General features: G+C 41.2%; 1 protein-coding gene across 2 annotated transcripts in view; it reads left to right on the forward strand.

Moving 5' to 3' along the window:
* INTS14 (integrator complex subunit 14) overlaps positions 1 to 19,776 on the forward strand; it is a 38,635-nt gene that overhangs the window by 12,365 nt on the left and 6,494 nt on the right. For both annotated transcript variants that reach the window (XM_080658969.1, XM_080658970.1), the window contains exons 7-10: positions 4,097 to 4,189; positions 8,347 to 8,491; positions 10,262 to 10,395; positions 18,166 to 18,284. In XM_080658969.1, coding sequence (XP_080515095.1) covers positions 4,097 to 4,189; positions 8,347 to 8,491; positions 10,262 to 10,395; positions 18,166 to 18,284 — 491 coding nt within the window. The remainder of the gene's footprint in view (positions 1 to 4,096; positions 4,190 to 8,346; positions 8,492 to 10,261; positions 10,396 to 18,165; positions 18,285 to 19,776) is intronic.

A 19,776-nucleotide genomic window follows, 5' to 3' on the forward strand; every position in this document is an offset into this window, starting at 1 on the left:
CAGGGCCTGAGCCGGGGAGGAGCCTGCAACCAAGATATGTGCTCTTGATCGGAATCAAACCTGGGACCCGGTGGTCCATAGGCCAACACTCTGTCCACTGAGCCAAACCAGCCAGGGCTTGGCTGTACAGTTTTAAGGAGTTTTAGAGTGAAGGGCTAAGCACAGGCTTTTTATTTTTTGTGCATTTAGCTCCTGGCTATCTAGAAGTAGGGCATCCATCTCTCATTGTGACTAAACAACCATGTATTAAGCTATGTCAAACCTTCAGTTAGATTCCCTCCCATCTGTTTTTGATGAGTAACTTTTTTTTAAATAAATCTTTATTGTTCAGATTATTACATATGTTCCTCTTTTTTTCCCCCATAGCTCCCCTCCACGTGATTCCCCATCCCACCCCATGCCCTTACCCCCCGCCACTGTCTTCATCCATAAGTGTAAGATTTTTGTCCAGTCTCTTCCCACACCCCTCACACCCCCTTTCCCCGAGAATTGTCAGTCCACTCCCTTTCTATGCCCCTGATTCTATTATATTCATCAGTTTATTTTGTTCATCAGATTTTTTATTCACTTGATTTTTAGATTCACTTGTTGATAGGTATGTATTTGTTGTCATTTTGTTGTTCATAATTTTTATCTTTACCTTTTTCTTCTTCTCCCTCTTCTTAAAGAATACCCTTCAGCATTTCATATAATCCTGGTTTGGTAGTGCTGAACTCCTTTACCTTTTTCTTATCTGTGAAGCTCTTTATCTGACCTTCCATTCTGAATGATAGCTTTGCTGGGTAGAGTTATCTTGGTTGTAGGTTCTTGCTTTTCATCACTTTGAGTATTTCTTGCCACTCCCTTCTGGCCTGCATAGTTTCTGTTGAGAAATCAGCTGACAGTCGTATGGGTGCTCCCTTGTAGGTAACTAACTGTTTTTCTCTTGCTGCTTTCAAGATTCTCTCTTTGTCTTTTGCCCTTGGCATCTTAATTATGATGTGTCTTGGTGTGGTCCTCTTTAGATTCCTCTTGTATGGGGTTCTGTGCGCTTCCTGGACTTGAAAGTCTATTTCTTTCACCAGGTGGGGGAAGTTTTCTGTCATTATTTCTTCTAATAGGTTTTCAATATTTTGCTCTCTCTCTTCTTCTGGCACCCCTATAATTCGGATGTTGGTACGCTTAAAGTTGTCCCAGAGGCTCCTTACACTATCTTCATATTTTTGGATTCTTTTTTCTTTTTGTTTTTCTGGTTGGGTGTTTTTTGTTTCCTCATGTTTCAAATCTTTGGTTTGATGCTTGGGGTCCTTTGATCTATAGTTGAATTTCTGTATATTCTTTATTTCAGACAGTGTATGCTTAATTTCTGACTGGTCCTTTTTCATTTTTTTGGCATTCTCATTAAGATCTTTAAAGGTCTCACTAAGTTCCTCAGAGGTTTTTAGCAGACTCTTGAGTAACCTTATAAATGTGGTTTTGAACTCTATGTCCAGTAGTTTGCTTTCCTCCATTTCTTTCATTCGTGACATGTTTCTTTGTCTCCGCATTCTGGCTGCTTCCCTGTGTTGATGAAATGGCTTTGTGTGTAGGTGACCTATAGGGCTCAGTGGTTCAGCCTCCCCAATCACCTGATGTGGATACTCTTGGTGCATGCACCCCTTTGTAGGCTGAGTGCAAAGTCTTGGTGTAGTTAAGCCTTGATTGCTATTGGTACACTGGGAGGAATTGACCTCCAGGCCAATTGGCTGTGAGGACCCGCTGTGTCTATAATGGAAGAACCTCTGTGCTGGAGACGCCCTTATGGGGCAGGACTTGTTTCAGTGGGGCTTTGGTGCTCACTGAGTCTGCCTCTTGAATGTGTCACTTATGGATGTGAGAAGTTGAAATCTGGTGACCACTAGGTACACTGGCTTCTGTATCTTCAATGGGATGCAGGTCAGATACTGTCTGAGGCCACCCAGCAGGAGCTACAGCGAGGTCTGCAGATTTCTCCTGGTCTGACCAGAGCTGCAGTTTGTTAGGTTAAGCTGTGATAGGGTAGGCCATTGATATGCAAAAGCCACTGAGTACAGTTTGGGTGGGTTTGTAAATTGGGTGGGGCAGGGTCTCAGGGAGTCACTAGGGCGTGGCAAACAGCCATGGCTGCCAGTCAGCCATCTCTGGGTCTCCGCATTTCCAAGTCCCCACGTCCCGCGACCCTGCACAGTAAACAATGATTCCTGCGCACAGCTCTGCAAGAAAGCCACCCTCACTTTCCGACCCGATGGCAGACAGTCCAGTTTCTCCCCATAGGGGTCTGGGTCCCCAGAGTCTCGCCAGAAACTGGAGTTTAGAGTAATGGGGAGCTTTGTCTCCCTTCGGGTTGAAAGAAACAGCGCACCCAGTTGCCAACCACCAGCCTGATTTGCGCGCCTGCGTACCTCAGCTTTTCCGTGCTTGTGCACGTCTCAATGCTCTTTTCTCTTTCCTTCTAGTTGTAGAACTTCTACTTAGCCAGCTTTCCCATGGTTCTGGGTGATAGACGTTTTGTCTTTTAGTTGTAGTTTTGGTGTGGTTGTGAGAGGCAGTACATACAGGTGTATACCTTATGCCACCATCTTGGTTTCGAATCTTGATGAGTAACTTTGAATAGGTCTTTTCTTTCCTATATAAATAAACTTTTAGTCCATGATCTTTGTAATAGCTTATACTTAAACCCTTTTCTACTCAAATGAAAAATATGTAGCTGCTTTTGCTGATTCATTTGTTATTCAGCTGAAGAAGGTAATGAAGGCAAATCTCCAGAAAAGCAGTTTTCTGAGTCTTACAAGAACAGTGTACTTACCACAAGCTTGATTTTTTAAAATTGTTTTGAAAATATGAGTGTGTATATATGCCTAGAAAACTGAAAAGCAATTCAGTAAAATATATATATGTGTGTGTATATACACTGAGTGGCCAGATTATTATGATATATGAATGCATAATAATCTGGCTACTCTGTGTGTGTGTGTGTGTGTGTGTGTGTGTGTGTGTGTGTGTGTATACACACACACACATACATATATATATTAGAGGCCTGGTGCATGAATTCGTGCATGGGTGGGGTTTGGCCAGCCTGGCCAGGGGGAGGGGACATGGGTGGTTGGCTGGCCTGCCTGCTGGTCAAACTCCTGGTTGAGGGGACAATTTGCATATTAGCCTTTTATTATATAGGATATACACTGAGTGGCCAGATTGTTATGCGTTCAGAGATCATAATAACCTGGCCACTCAGTGTGTGTGTGTGTGTGTGTGTGTGTGTGTGTGTGTGTGTGTGTGTTTGTTGTTGTTAGTTCTCATTGATTCTTTAGAGAGAGTGGATGGGAGAGAGAGAAAAATATCAATGTTAGAGAGACACATCGATTAGTTGTCTTCTGCATGTACCCCGACTGCGGCCAGAGGTGAACCTTCAACTCAGCTTTTGCCCTTGACTGGGAATGGAACCCAAGACCCTGGTCCCCAGACTGACTGTCTAACCACTGACCAACACGGGACAGGGCCAATAAAATATGAATAGAGGTTTCCTTTGATAATAAATAATGAGTAATGTTAGTTTTCTTCTTCAGAATTTTTAGTGTTTTCCAGGCTTTTATACTATTTATGTTTTCAACAAATACTTTTGGTCTTTAATAGGCTTCTTTAAAACAAAGAAACCATTGTCATATTTAGACTGCTAGCTTGATTTTGTAAAGAATGTATTTCTTTCTCAGAATAGCATTACCCTCCAAGGATGCTTGCTTGGAGTTGTTGTGGAAGTATTTGACTATGAGGCCTGGTGGGCTTGAAAAATCCCTGATGATATAGAGGGATTTGGCCTTTACCTTTTGCTTTGGCTGGGGATCTACCCTCATAAAAATAAAGTTTAGCTCATTTGTCATATAACTTAAATTCATTAAATAAGGATAATTATTCTTATTTTCCGAGCTACTTAAATGAAAATGTGTTAGTTATCCAGGAAGACTTCTAATAACCTTCCTATCCATCATATTTGAATTTCATATCTAAATTAAACATTGTGTTTATGAAATCTGGTACATAGAAAATAGTGTACTTTCCGATAGAACTAATTAATTCTATGTTGATTTATCCTTTTCAGATTTGGAAATAGTGGGATTTATTGATATAGCTGATATTTCCAGTCCTCCAGTTCTGTCCAGACATCTGGTCCTACCTATAGCACTTAACAAAGGTGAGTTCTCTTCCTGTTCAGTGATACATATGAAGCATCTTATTGTCTAAAGTTAGTCTTAAGTGTCAGATTATAGAGTAGCCCATTTTGCAGAGTTTTGGGGAAAGGAATAGTTTTTGGGTTGGATTGAATTTTTAAAAAATGGAATATTGCCTCTTCTACTAGAAAACTAATTCTGCAGCTTTACACTGTGGAAAGCATATTGACACATATTTATGGTGTATTGCTTTATTAATTTACAGTGGAGGTCCTCTTTAGAAATGAGAATGCTTTGTTCCTAATCCAAGGCTCTGCCTTTCCTGGTAGGAGCATGGTGAGGAAGCCAAAGTGATTCTTAGAGGTTGCCTGATAAATATGGAGTCAAATACGGCTCCATAAGGGGAGAAACTACACCTGTTCTCTACCAGTGATACTCAGTAAATACTGTGGAATAAAATGGAAGAATCCAGTCCCTTGTGAGGCTTCATTACTACAGAATAAAGCTCTCCAAGAACTGTAAAGTCATGTCCCCCAAATTAAACATCTCTATGGAGAATGTTAGTTTCTAGCACTTGAAACTTCTCTTTTCTCTGTTCTAGGCTGAACATCTACTTTATGTTCACCAGCTTTCTCCAAGGAGCATATGTAGTCAGTCAGGTTTCTACTCAGAGTTATGATCACATTCTGTTGATGGCAGTTGTCTCAGTTGTAAAATTGGGTATTCCATAACCTTCAATCACACATGCATAGACGGAATCTTGAAATGTGCCCAAAGATGGCTTATAGTGATTATTGTTCATAATTTACCTTACTGTTCTTGATACTAATATTGATAACCAAGTTTACCTTACTTCTAAGGTCTAGAGATGGTGGGAAAGGAGGCAGGGATTCTGCATGCCCATATAAATTGCCAAGAAAGTGAGAAAAATGAAGAGTTTATGTAGGGGAACAGTGGAAAGAAAAGTGTGGGAAGGCAGAATGGGGCCATGTCTTAAGGGCTTTTGAATGTCAAGCTAAACTGGGAAAATTCTTCCTATTTAATTAAAAAGTCTTTGCATAAGATTGAGCGGGAAGATAGTTCCAAAGGGAGGTTAATTGTAGGAACATTGATTTGTCAGCTGAGTGCATGAGAGAACCTGGTATTAGAGAGTCAGATCAAGAAGTTTATGGAGGGGAGAAACCAAGATGGCGGCATAAGTAAACACCTAAACTGCTGCCTCGCACAACAATTTCAAAACTACAACTAAAAGACAAAACGGACATCATCCAGAACCACAGAAAGGCTGGCTGAGTGGAAATTCTACAACTAGAAGGAAAGAGAAAAGCACACTGAGACTCAGAGGAGCTGCAGGAGGCAGAGGTATTGAGACGCGCACGGAGAGGACTGGCAACTGAGTGCACGGCTGGCTTTCTCAAGCGGGGGGGATACAGAAGCTCCCAACTGCACTGAACTCCAGTTCCAGGCGAGACAATGGGGACCCAGACTCATACGGGGTGAAACTGGACTGTCAGAAAAGAGAAAAGCACACTGAGACTCAGAGGAACTGCGGAAGTGCAGAGGTACCGAGGCGCGCACGCGGAAAGGGCGGGCAACTGAGTCTGTGGCCGCCTTTCTCAAGCGGGAGGGAGACAAAAGCTCCCCACTGCACTGAACTCCAGTTCCGGGCGAGACTCTGGGGACCCAGATTCATTCAGGGAGAAACTGGACTGTCTGGCAGCCGGCGGAACTCGAGGGCGGCTTTCTCTCAGAGGTGCTTGCAGCGATTACCACGGAACACTGAGACACAGGGGCCTATTAGGGCAGGGCTGACGGGAAACCAATGCTGTCTGCTCCACCCTGAGACTCCGCCCATCCAAGCTGAGCACAGAGGCTTTTGCAGGTCTTGTCTCATAAGGGTGTCACCAGCACCAAAGTTCTCCCAGTGTAAACACAGCTGATCTTCACAGCCAATTGGCCTGGAGGTCAATGCCTCCCAGTGATACCAACAACAATCAAGGCTTAACTACAATAAGACTGTGCACACAGCCTACAAAGGGGTGCACCAAGAGGTCCACCTCAGGTAACTGGGGAGGCTGAGCCACTGGGCCCTATAGGACACCGAGCACACAAAGCCACTCTATCAACTCAGGGAAGCAACCAAAATGTGGAGACAAAGAAACAGATCACAAATGAAAGAAATGGAGGAAAGCAAACGACTAGATATAGAGTTCAAAACCACGGTTATAAGGTTTTTCAAGAATTTTCTAGAAAAGGCTGATAAATTTAGCGAGACCCTCAAGGATATGAAAAAGGACCCACTAGAAATTAAGCATACACTGACTGAAATAAAAAATATTATACAGAGATCTAACAGCACACTAGAGGATCGCAAGAATCAAGTCAAAGATTTGAATTACAAAGAAGCATAAAACACTCAACCAGAAAAGCAAAAAGAAAAAAAAATCCAAAAATATGAAGATAGTGTAAGGAGCCTCTGGGACAACTTCCAGTGTACCAACATCAGAATTATGGGGGTGCCAGAAGAAGAGAGCAAGATACTGAAAACCTATTTGAAGAAATAATGACCAAAAACTTCCCCCACCTGGTGAAAGAAATAGACTTACAAGTCCAGGAAGCGCACGGAACCACAAACAAAAGGAATCTAAAGGACCACACCAAGACACATCATAATTAAAATGCCAAGAACAAAAGACAAAGAGAGAATATTAAAAGCAGCAAGAGAAAAACAGTTAGTTACCTACAAGGGAGCACCCATACAACTGTCAGCTGATTTCTCAACAGAAACTATGCAGGCCAGACGCGAGTGGCAAGAAATATTCAAAGAGATGAATAGCAAGAACCTACAACCAAGATTACTCTACCCAGCAAAGCTATCATTTAGAATTGAAGGGCAGATAAAGAGCTTCATAGATAAGAAAAAGCTAAAGGAGTTCATCACCACCAAACCAGTATTATATGAAATACTGAAAGGTATTCTTTAAGAAGAGGAAGAAGAAGAAAAAGGTAAAGATAAAAATTATGAACAACAAATACATATCTATCAACAAGTGAATCTAAAAATCAAGTGAATAAAAAAATCTGATGAAAAAATAAAAAAATAAAATCTGATGAACAGAATAAACTGGTGAATATATTAGAATCAGGAGCATAGAAAGGGAGTGGACTGACAATTCTTGGGGGGAAAGGGGTGTGGGGGTGCGGGAAGAGACTGGACAAAAATTGTACACCTATGGATGAGGACAGTGGGGTGGGGGTAAGGGCAGAGTGTGGGGTGGGAACCGGGTGGAGGGGAGATATGGGGGAAAAAAGAGAAACAATTGTAATAATATGAACAATAAAGATTTATTAAATTAAAACAAAAAAGTTTATGGAGTAACACTCTTCATCTTGGGGGGAAAGGGGAAAGGACTCCCATCCATGTGCTGCCTGAAGGCTGTCAGTTAAGAATACTCTTGCTATCTCTGAATATGTGGTTCTGTTTAGAAGGTACTTGAAACCCCCAGAGAGCACCTAGCTGAGTGTCCTAGTAGAAGCTGTGGAAAGCTAATTTTTGCGTGTATCAGCTTCACTAAAATGCAATTCACATACCATACATTTCATCCATTTAAAGTATACAAATCAGTACATTTTAGTATAGTTACAGAATTGTGCAACCATCACCACAGTTCATTTTAGAATCAGAATTTTAAAACTCCTAAGCCCTTTATCTTCCTCAGGTAACCACTAATGTCCTTTCTGTCTCTATAGTTTCCTCTTCTGGATGTTTCATATAAATGGAATTCATAAAACATGTGAAAAATGATTTTTTTTAAATACATTTTATTGATTTTTACAGAGAGGAAGGGAGAGTGATAGAGAGTTAGAAACATCGATGAGAGGGAAACATCGATCAGCTGCCTTCTGCACACTCCCTACTGGGTATGTGCCCTCAACCAAGGTACATGCCCTTGACAGAAATCGAACCTGGGACCCTTGAGTCCGCAGGCTGACGCTCTATCCACTGAGCAAAACCAGCCAGGGCTGATTTTTATGTGGACATAGGAACACCAGAATATGAGTTTTCCTTTTATAAATCCATTTACTTTCCTTCCAAGGCTAGAAACAGCCAACAGTATAATTGGGGTTTGGGATTTTTGTAGCAAATCTCAGTCTGACCTGTTTTCTCTTCTTTTCACAGAAGGTGATGAGGTGGGTACTGGCATAACTGATGATAATGAAGATGAAAATTCAGCTAATCAGATTGCAGGCAAAATACCCAACTTCTGTGTCCTGCTCCATGGCAGCCTAAAGGTGGAAGGAATGGTAGCAATAGTTCAGCTAGGGTAAGAAATGTTGTTTTCCTTTGGTTGAGTAAAAGGGAGAATCAATTAACAAAGTGAAGTATTTCCCAGACTTTTCTGAAAAAAATAGAAAGGTCCTTGTCTCCTTTTCCCTCTCCCTGCCATACCCTTCCCACCTACCATCATCTTCTAAATTGTTCTTTAATTATCCCCTACAGCCCTGATGGGGAACCTTTTTTCTGCCAAGGGCCATTTAGATATTTATAACATCATTCGAGGGCCATACAAAATTATCAGCTTAAAAATTAGCCTGCTGTATTTGGTCAAACATTTAATTAACTCACTCCTCATGCCTTGGCAAGGACAGACCAAATGATTTCGAGGGCCTTACACAGCCCTCAGGCCAGACATTTCCCACCCCAACCCTAGATTAAGTAAGAAAGCCTTTTAATTATATTGCTTTTAGATTATAGAAGTTTTCTTCTACTTTATCTAAGAACCTAGATTCATTTATAGCAATGCTGCCAACTTGCTATTAGGATCTTATGCAGTGTTCACAGACTCCTCAGCTACAAAATGAGGAGGCAGAATTAAATGGGAAAAAAAATGCTGATAAAATTGAACATTTACCATATGCCAAGCACTCTTGTAGGCTTCTACATACGTTAACATATTTAATCTCTCACAAACACTACATAGGAGGTATTGCTATTATTCCCATTCTGTAGATGAGAAACTGAGGCCTAAGAGGTCAAGGAACTTGCTCAAGATCACATGGCTAGTAAATGGAAGAGCCAGGATTCTTACCTATGCATTTTTGCTCCAGAGTCCATGCTTATAACCACTCTGCTGTATTCCTTCCCTAAGAGGAAAGCCCTTCTAGCTTCTACATTCACTGCAGTCTCGAAATTTGCAAAGCTAACCTGCTTCCTTTTCTATAATACCTGTTGTTAGAAAAGAAGAGGTGACTGAGCATTTTCTGGCCATTGCCTGGGATAGACTGATATGAGATCAGAGGAAGCATGGTTCTATTTCTGCTTGAGTTAAAATTAGTTAGTTCAAAAAGAAGAATGCAATTCTTTTTAGGTATTGGTTTGCTGTATTTCTTTGTACCCAAACTTACTTGCACTGGCTCTGAAAATGAGAATCACCTGGTGAATTGGGAGCAGAGCTGGGTGATGGCTTTGTGCCTTTTGTTACAAGGTCTTCTCTGTGTTGGTGCCGCTGTGAATGACTCATGGAGGCAGCTGAAAAGACCAATAGATCACAGCCCTTACTCCTCACCACCCCTGCAGCTGCCTCCTGCCCTTGTGATTTCTTTCTCTTTTAAGACTGCTTTGCCCTAGCCAGTTTGGCTCGTGGATAGAGTGTCGGCCTGCTGACTGAAGGGTCCCAGGTTCAATTCCAGTCAAGGGCACATACCTCAGTTGCAAGCTCCTCCTTGGCTGGGACCCTGGTCGGGGCACATGCATAAGATATTTCTCGGTCTTTCACTCTCTCTTCCACTCTCTCTCTAAAAATCAATGGAAAAATATCCTTGAGTGAGGCTTAATAAATAAATAAATAAATAAATAACTGCTTTTGAGTTCCATATCTACATAATTGAATAAAAATTCATGTCCCAGAAGAATGGTGATATTAGGGGGCAGCAGTATGCATTTTCAGGTTTAGGATTTGGCTTTAGTAAAAGTAATATTCCTGATTTCAAAGCTGAAGCTTATGCCACTCAAAAGAAAAACACAGGTTAGACTTATTTAACTTGACAGTCACAGGCTTGATATTCTTCTGATTTTCCATCTTCTCTCCATCTAGTCCTGAATGGCATGGAATGCTCTACTCCCAAGCTGACAGCAAGAAGAAATCAAACCTCATGATGTCCCTCTTTGAGCCTGGCCCAGAACCTCTCCCATGGCTAGGGAAAATGGGACAGTTGGGTCCTATTTCAGGTATAACGCAGATCAGATTTTATTGATCTTGACTTTGTTTTCCTCTCCGCTGTTCTGAATGGCTCTGACTGTGTAGTCAGAGAGCTGCGTGATATCCCTGTGGGTGTACTGTGGTCTCTGATGCTGGATATGTAAATGGAGAACTCCAAGAGAGTTTGATGTTTGAACTTTTTAACTTTATAACTCAGGGAAAATCATCATTTAGGTTGCTTTAATTACATATAAATGCTCTAACTGCTTAAAGTAAAAAGCAACTCTCCATAAACTTACTTTTCTTTAATGTAAAATTTCCTTAGTGTAATTTTCAACCCAGATAATCCCCAGTCATTCCTAGATAATTTAATCCCCTTCCTTCTTGGAACTGTTTTCCTTGGCTTTCCTAACATTGCATTTTCCTGGTACTTAGCCTTTTTCTTCAGCAACTTTTCTTTTTCTGGCATCTTTTCTTTTTGCCTCATGATATTCTTTGCCTTTTTCTCTTGCATTAATATACTCTCCTGGTTATTAAATCAGCCATTATAGCTGCAGAGTCCCCCAAATCTATAACTCTAGTCCTGCTTGATCTTTCCCTGGAATTTGCATATTGTATTTCCACTTCCCATTGGACTTCTCCACCTGGATATTCTGCCACAGTCCCAAGCTCAGTATGTCTGTTATAGAAACCATTGTCTCACCCCTTCCCTCTTAAAATGTTCCTTCTGATTTTCCTACTTCTTCTGATGGAGGCCTTTTACCTTTGTACGCCTAGGTACTCAGGTTCCAACAATAGAGTCATCCTTAGCTCTTTTGGGCCCATTTCACTTTCAGGAACATCTACCAAGCAACCTATTTTGTGCCGGGTCTAGGGCAGTGGTCGGCAAACTGTGGCTCGCGAGCCGCGGTTTGCCACTCTGTTGACTGAGTTTGCTGACCACTGGTCTAGGGGATAAAAGAGTTAGCAAGAGTTACTCAAAGTCTAGTGGAAAGATGAATAATAAACACAGGCTGACACAAGGTCAGAGTTGGCCTGCAGGAGAGGAGGATCACCTCTGCCTAGAGGACTCAGGAAAATCCTCACAGGACCCTGGCCAACTTCTGGGGGGAAAAAAGGCAGAGGAATTTGGTGAGCCAGTGAAGGAAGAAAGGGCATCCTGGACAAATGGAACCCCTATAGAAAAGAAAGGAGCACAAACTGTGGGGGAGGGGTTGGAAGGCCAGAGGGTAGGTTAGAGGTTGGCAGGGGCTGGAGCAGGGCAGGCCTCATCTGAAATGTGAAGAGCTGAAACTTTATTCTGCTGATATTGGAAAGCCACCAAAGGGGAGTAATATATCAGATCCTTCTGGCTATAATGAGAACAGTGGAGGTACCAGTAAGAAAACTTTGTATTCTAGGTACTAGTGCCCCCTGGTATTGTGCAATATGACCGAAATCCAAGTGAGTGATAGTAAATTTGCATTTAGAAAGATAACTGTGAAATGTGGATTTGAAAAGGTAAGGACATCCTGCAGTAAAAAGTTGAGTATGATAGTCCTGGAGATGTGAAGGTGAGAGCCGGAACAAGGATTAGTGGCTGGGGACAGTGGATGGGACCCAGGCAAGTCATACTAGTATTTATAAAAAAGAATAAAGGAAAGATAAGAATTAAGAATGATCCCAGGTTTCTGACCTGGGCTTCAGGGTGAAAGGTGGTACTATTAATTAAAACAGAGAACAGAGGAGGAAGAGTAGATTTGGTAAGAATATCTTTTGTGCATGTTGAGTTTATGCCTATGAGATTCAGATGGAGGTGCCTAGAGACAATTTCTATATGAACCTAGAGTTCAGCAGAGAGGGCAGAGTTGGAAATACAATTTTTCATTATAAGCACATCACTGATTGCTAAAATGGTGAGAATGAGGGAGATTACTTAGGTCCAAAATTTGAGTTTTCATGTACAAAAATAAACCTGGAGAACTTGTATAAAAATTCTGTTTCCTGGGCCCCCACATACAGAGATTCTGATTCAGTAGGTCTGGATTCAGGCCCAGGAACTTGCAGTTTTAATATTACCCACATGATTACAATCCAGGTGATCTACACTCTAAGAAGCCTAGCCTTAGCAAAGTACAGATTTAAGGAAAAAAGAGTCAAGGACCAAACCCCTAGAAAGGGACAACTATTGGGGACAGTAGAAAGGGTACTAGTAAAGGAAAATGAGAGGGAATAGGCAGATGAAAGAGGAAAAGTAGAAGTGATGTTGCAGAAGCAAAGAGAATAAAGAGACTCAAGAAGGAAGTACAGTGTCTCATACAATTGTGCATGCTTGTCAGTTGAGCCCAAAGGATGCCTTTTGCCATTGGAGCCTGGAGAAGATTTGGACTAAATATAGGCCCAGATGGTAGGCCAAGGTTCATCAAACTTTTTCAGAAAAAGAACAAGATAGTAAATATTTTAGGCTTTGCAGATCATATGGCCTCTGTCATAACTACTAAGCTCTGCCATTGTAGCACCATATGTGCATAAATGATAGTGACTATATTCCAAAAAATGTTACTTATGGATACCAGAATTTGAATTTTATATAATTTTCATGTATATTTCATGAAATATTATTCTTTTGATTTCTTTACCCAGCATTTAAAAATACAAAAACCATTCTTAACTCAAAAACAGGCAACAGGTCATAGTTTGCCAGCTCTTGAGCTAGGATCCAGGGACTGGGGTTTTAAAGTTCACACTGGGACAGGAGACATGACTTTGGATCCAAACAAGACAAAGAATTGAGCTCTGTGAGTAAAGCTAAGAATGTGGAAGGTCTGCCCTCTCAGTGAGAGGATGGCAAGAAAAATTCTACCCATTTTTTTCTACCTACTTTTCTGGATATAAAGAAATTTAAAAGCCTTCTATGAGAAATTGAAGCCCAAGTCCTGCACCATGTAGACTGATACTACTCATTCTGAAATGGGGATTTCTAAAACCAAACAATACAAAACTGGTTCTGAAGCAATGAAACCCTTGGTGCATCCTCCAGAAGTTCATACAGTGGCTCTGTAGGAACACCTCTACAGCCCAGGGCAAAAGGACTTCCACAGAAAAATCCCCGCTGACGATGAGATCATGATTTGAAAAACAGTTTCCAAATCATGAGAGGATTTTATCTCCTTTGAAGGAAGACCAACAGAGTGATTAGCACTCTGAGAACTAAATCTGAAACTGTGGAATGAGTGTTTTAAAGACTGAAGAGTTTTAGGAAGGACTAGAAACCATGAGGAAAGAAGAGGACACTATAAATCAGGAGTCATTTGATCTTGACAGTTAGGAAATGATTGGTGGCTTCATAAAAAGAGCCTCAGTAGATAGTTAGCCAGGACATAGGTTGAGGAATGAATTAGATATGAGGAAATGAAGATGACAAGTTTGGCCACCAAGAGTTGGAGGAGAACACAAGGGCAGAGGAAGTGCGTGCGTGTGCGTGTGTGTGTGTGTGTGTGTTTGTGTGTGTAAGTGTAACGATTCCTCACCTCCTTCATCTATTCTCTCTAACATCCTTACATTCATTCTGCCTTTCGTTCTCACTGCTCTTGCCTTGTTCTGGCTTTCTTTACCTTTCACTTAGGTCAGAGGACAGCTAACTATGGCCTGCAGGTCAAATTAGCCCACTGCCTGTTTTATAAGTAAAGTTTTATTACATAGGCACACTCATTGCTTTCGTATTGTCTATGGCTGCTCTCCTGCTCCAGTGGCAGAGTAGAGTAGTTATAACAGAGACCATATCACCCACAAAACCTAAAATATTTATAGTCTGGCCCTTTACAGAAAAAGTTTGCTCACCCCTGACCTAGACTATTGTGATAGTTTTCACCACAGATGCCTGCCTGTCCATAATCTAAGATAGTAGCATTCACATTTCTTTCTGATCAGGCTTCCAACCTAGCAGTGCTTGGCTTGTTACATGCATTCTTCATTCAAATTGGACTGCTGTTTACTGTGCCTTATATTCAAGTTATTATTTTCCTCCCTCTGGGTCTTTCTTCTTTTTTTTTAATTTAAAAGGTTTATTAAAAGTGTTGCCTTGTGAGTTTTACCTGAAGCTTTCCCTTTGTTTGGTTTCTGGTTAACTTCAGTTATAATAGCAGTGATCACTAGGTACAATACTGGTTCCATATACAAGTCCAAATATGCATAAAATGTGTTGTTGTTTTTTTTATTGTCTAAACTTTTACATATGTCTCCTTTTCCCCAGTTGACCTCCTCCCCCCCGACCATTCCCACTCTGGGCAAGCCCCCACCGCCCCAGTGTCTGTGTCCATTGGTTATGCTAATCTGCATGCATACAAGTCCTTTGGTTGCTCTCTAACCCCCTCCCCTCCCTTGCCATTTGTCTCTGGATCTATTTTTGTTCATCAAATTATGTTGATCATTATATCCCACATATGAGTGCGATCATGTGATATTTATCTTTCTCCGACTGGCTTATTTCACTTAGAATAATGCTCTCCAGTTCCATCCATGCTGTTGCAAATGGTACAAGTTTCTTCTTTTTTATAGTGGCGTAGTTTTCCATTGTGTAGATGTACCACAGTTTTTTCATCCACTCATCTGCTGGTGGGCACTTAGGCTGTTTCCAAATCTTAGGTATTGTAAATTGTGCTGCTATGAACATAGAGGTGCATATATCCTTCCTGATTGGTGTTTCTGGTTTCTTGGGATATAGTCCTAGAAGTGGGATTCTTGGGTCAAATGGGAGTTCCATTTTTAACTTTTTGAGGAAACTCCATACTGTCTTCCACAGTGGCTGCACCAGTCTACATTCCCACCAGCCGTGCATGAGGGTTCCTTTTTCTCCACATCCTCACCAGCACTTGTCATTTATTGATTATAGCCATTCTGACAGGTATGAGATGGTACCTCATTGTGGTTTTGATTTGCATCTCTCGGATGATTAGTGACTTTGAGCATGTTTTCATGTCTCTCGGCCTTCTGTATATCCTCTTTCGAAAAGTGTCCATTTAGGTTCTTTGCCTATTTTTTGATTGGGTTGTTTATCTTCCTTTTAAGTTGTATGAGTTCTCTGTAAATTTTGGAGATTAAACCCTTATCTGAAATAGCATTGGCAAATAGTTCTTTCATGCAGTGGGCTTTCTTATTGTTTTGTTGATGTTTTCTTTTGCTGTACAGAAGCTTTTTATTTTGATGTAGTCCCATTTGTTTATTTTCTCCTTAGTCTCCATTGCCCTAGGAGCTGTGTCTGTAAAGATATTGCTATGACATATGTCTGGTATTTTGCTGCCTATGGAGTCTTGTAGGATTTTTATGGTTTCCCGTCTTACATTTAAGTCCTTTATCCATTTTGAGTTTGTTTTTGTGTATGGTGTAAGTTGGTGATCTAGTTTCTTTTTTCTTTCTTTTTTTTTTTTTTTTTTTTTTTTGGCGTGTATCTGACCAAATTTCCCAGCACTATTTATTGAAGAGACTATCTTGAATCCATTGTATGGTCTTGCCTCCTTTGTTAAATATTAATTGAGCATAATGGCTTGGGTCAAAAAATATGTGTTGTTTTGCAATTATTTTTAAAGAGTGTGAATCTGCTATCTTATTAAGGATACCACTATCTAGATCCTTCTTGGGAAAAAATCAGAATTCTTGGTAAAACAACTTAAATTATTTTTCTTTCATATGTTTGTTTAAAAACATACATATTGATTTCAGAGAGGAAGGGAGAGGGAAAGAGAAAAAAACATCAATGATATGAGAGAATATTTGATTGGCTGCCTCCTATACACCCCTTACTGGGGATCTAGCCTGCAATCCTGGTATTTGCCCTGACTGAGAATTAAACCATGACCTCCCGGTTCATAGGTCGATGCTCAACCACTGAGCCACACCAGCTGGGCTCATATGTCTGTTTTTATGTAGATATTCTTTACAGCTTATCTGCAAAGAAGATAGATTTTATTTTATTTTTTTTTGTTATTGCTTTTAACAGGATATTTTTTTCATTGCTTTTCAGAGTGGAAGGGAGGAAGGGAGAGAGAAATATCGATGTGAGAGAGACACATCAACTGGTTGCCACCCCACCCACCACCCATATGCACTCTGACTGAGGTGGGGATCAAACCTGCAACCCAGGTACGAACCCTTGACCAGAAATTGAACCCATGAGCCTTAAGTGCTTGGGCCATCGTTCCAACCACTGAGCAACACTGGCCAGGGCAGAAGATTAATTTTGCAAAGCAATGGAAAGACATGGTATCTTAGGAGTTAGTACTTCTCTCTCTAAAGTCATTTTATTTTAAATGCCTAATTTAAAAATTAGATTTCTCATTTGCTTTAGCAAGTGCTTTTTAAAAAATGTTTCTGAGACTTTTTTTCCTCAGTACACTCTATTAAAAAGTTCTGCTACCAGTGAATACATATACATATATCAGTTCATTTGGGTAAGGAAAACTAATTTCTTCAGCATACACGTTAGTATTTGTCTGGAGTTGAAAAATATTTCAATGAAATGTTTATTTTGACTTTGGGCAACACCCATAGTAACCTTTAGTATATCATGTGACAGTTCTATAATAGGTATGTCAGGTTCCCTCCAATAGACTTGAGAAACATAATTATCATCTTAGAGCAGCTTTTGAAGAATCTTACCTTCAGAAATTCTCTCTCTCTTCCTCCCTTCCTCTCTCCCTTTTTTTTCTCTTTCTCTCTCTATATACATATACATACATCATACATACATACTTTTAGGTGATTATAGTTTGAGTATATAGTAAGAGCTAACATTTTTATTGAACTTAACTTTGTGCCTGGCACTGTGCTAGGCACAATGAAATGTATAATCTCATTTAATTCTCATAATAGTCTTATGAGGTTGGGATTGTCATTATGGTAACAAGTAATAATTGATAATAAAACCTACCTTAGAGGTTTGTTGAGAGAATTTATTGAGGGGAATAAGTATAAAGTTTCTGCCATAGTAGACACATAATAATGGGCAAAGGATTTAAGCTCCCTGCCTGGTTGGGAAAATGATTCCTGCTCTGTCTACCCCAGAAGGTGGTAACTATAACGACAAGCCAGTAGATGTAGGTATACCCTGTAAGTTTGTGGCAGTTTCATTGGCTCAGGAAGCAGGTAGAAAAATAAGAACTCTTGTTTATTCACATAGCTATAAAACCAATATGACTTTAATCCTTTGGAAATAATAAACTAATAAACCATAATAAGGTGGGGTATGTTTCACCAAAAAGTACTTCTTTTCTTAATTTGTCTATATAATCACTATCCTCTCTAATCCACTAGCCACTAGCCACATGAGGCTATTTAATTAAACAAAATTTAAAATTCAGTACCTCAGTCACACTAGCTACACAAAAATGTTCTGTGGCCACATGGGCTAGTGGCTGTCATTCTGTCATCACAGAAAGTTCTGTTGGAGAATGCTAGACTAAGCTATACAGAATTTCCATTTGTATGTTTATTTTTTAAAATAGTACATTAGTATTATTGTATGTATTTGTTTTATCTTCTCTGACTTTAATTCATAAATCAAATAATAAGTAAAGCTTGTTTCTTTAAAAACATCAAGCTGTATTTCACTTACATGGGCCTTAGTTGATTGTTTGGTCTCTTACATCAGTGGCGTTTTATTGAGAACAAGATCCCCAACCTGACTGAAGTTAATAGATTTTCTTAATTAGGGAAGTAACAGGATATAGAAGATCGAATGATTTCAAAGAGCTTCTAGCCTAATTGGAAATGTAATTGATTGTGTTCTGCCAGATGTCATTTCAAGAATGTCTTTTTCTTTTAAGATGCTAAAGAAAACCCTTATGGTGAGGATGACAATAAGAGCCCATTCCCCCTGCAGCCCAAAAACAAACGCAGTTATGCCCAGAATGTGACTGTCTGGATCAAACCCAGTGGCCTGCAGGTAATAGTACCATTCACGTTGCTTTCCACTGGGAACAGAAGGAGGGATTCTGGCAGGCAGGCAGACATTTGATCTGATTTTCCTTCCCTTTGATACTTACTAATTCATTTACTTCTAATGTTTGTCATTATTTCCAAAAAGGATTTGAGGTGGCCTACGATAAAAAGTGTATACAGCAAAATCATTTTTTACAAAATTTAGAGCAATACAAAACCTAGAGGAAGAGGGGAGGCAATTGTTCTGGGAACCCAAGGCAAAATAATTGTATTGAACAATTTGGCTCTGAGTTACCAAAGTCAAAAAAGAAACAGATAGGGTTTATGTTATACTAGAGGCCCGGTGCATGAAATTCGTGCACAGGGGTGTGTGTCCCTCAGCCCAGCCTGCACCCTCTCCAATGTCAGACATCCCTCTCACAATCCAGGACTGCTGGCTCCCAACCACTGACCTGCCTACCTGCCTAATTGCCCCTAACTGCTTCTGCCTGCCAGCCTGATCACCGCCTATTGCCCCTAACTGCTTCTGCCTGCCAGCCTGATCACCCCCTAACCACTCCCCTGCCAGCCTGATCGACGTCTAACTGCTCCCCTGCTGGCCCGATTGCCCCTAACTGCCCTCCCCTGCTGACCTAGTCACCCCTAAGTGTCCTCCCCTGTAGGCCTAGTCTCCCCAGCTGCCCTCCCCTGCTAGCCCAGTCACCCCCAACTGCCTTCCCCTGCAGGCCTGGTCCCCCCCAACTGCCCTCCACTGCTGGCCTGGTCGTCCCCAACTGCCCTGCCATGCAGGCCTGGTCCCCCCAACTGCCTCCCCTGCAGGCCTGGTCCCCCCCAACTGCCCTCCCCTGCAGGCCTGGTCCCCCCCCAACTGCCCTTCCCTGCCAGCCTGGTCCTCCCCAACTGCCCTCCTCTTCAAGCCTGCCCCTCCTCCACTGCCCTCCCCTCCTGGCCTGGTTCCCCCCCCAATACCCTCCCCTGCTGGCCTGGTTCCCTCCCAACTGCCTCCCCTGCAGGCCTGGGTCCCCCCCAACTGTCCTCCCCTGCTGGCCTGATCACCCACAACTGCCCTCCCCTGCGGGCCATCTGTGGTGGCCATCTTTTGTCCACATAGGGGCAGCCATCTTGTGTGTTGCAGTGATGGTCAATTTGCATATTACTCTTTTATTAGATAGGATAGGGTTATATGTCTGATTAAAGGAAGTATGTCAGTTTTTCTAGAGAGACACATTTCCCTGGCATTTAATTTTAATGTGAAATTTTGGACATGCTGAGACATTGAATAATATAATGGGTGTTATCTTTAACAACAATTTTGAGAAAGATGTAAAAATCTTCATGTGGTTATTTCTTCCATTCCCACAGTAGAGCGCAAACCATAGCATTACACTGTAATTCCACAAAAACACTTTCATGGGAAGCTGCAAGTAGATTATTACCAAGATATGCTACTTTCAGGCAAGGTACTGAGTGACATTTCTTCTTCCAAAAAGTCCTTT

The sequence above is a fragment of the Plecotus auritus genome (genome assembly GCF_963455305.1).
Source record: "Plecotus auritus genome assembly, chromosome: 1".
Taxonomy (NCBI): Eukaryota; Metazoa; Chordata; class Mammalia; order Chiroptera; family Vespertilionidae; genus Plecotus; species Plecotus auritus.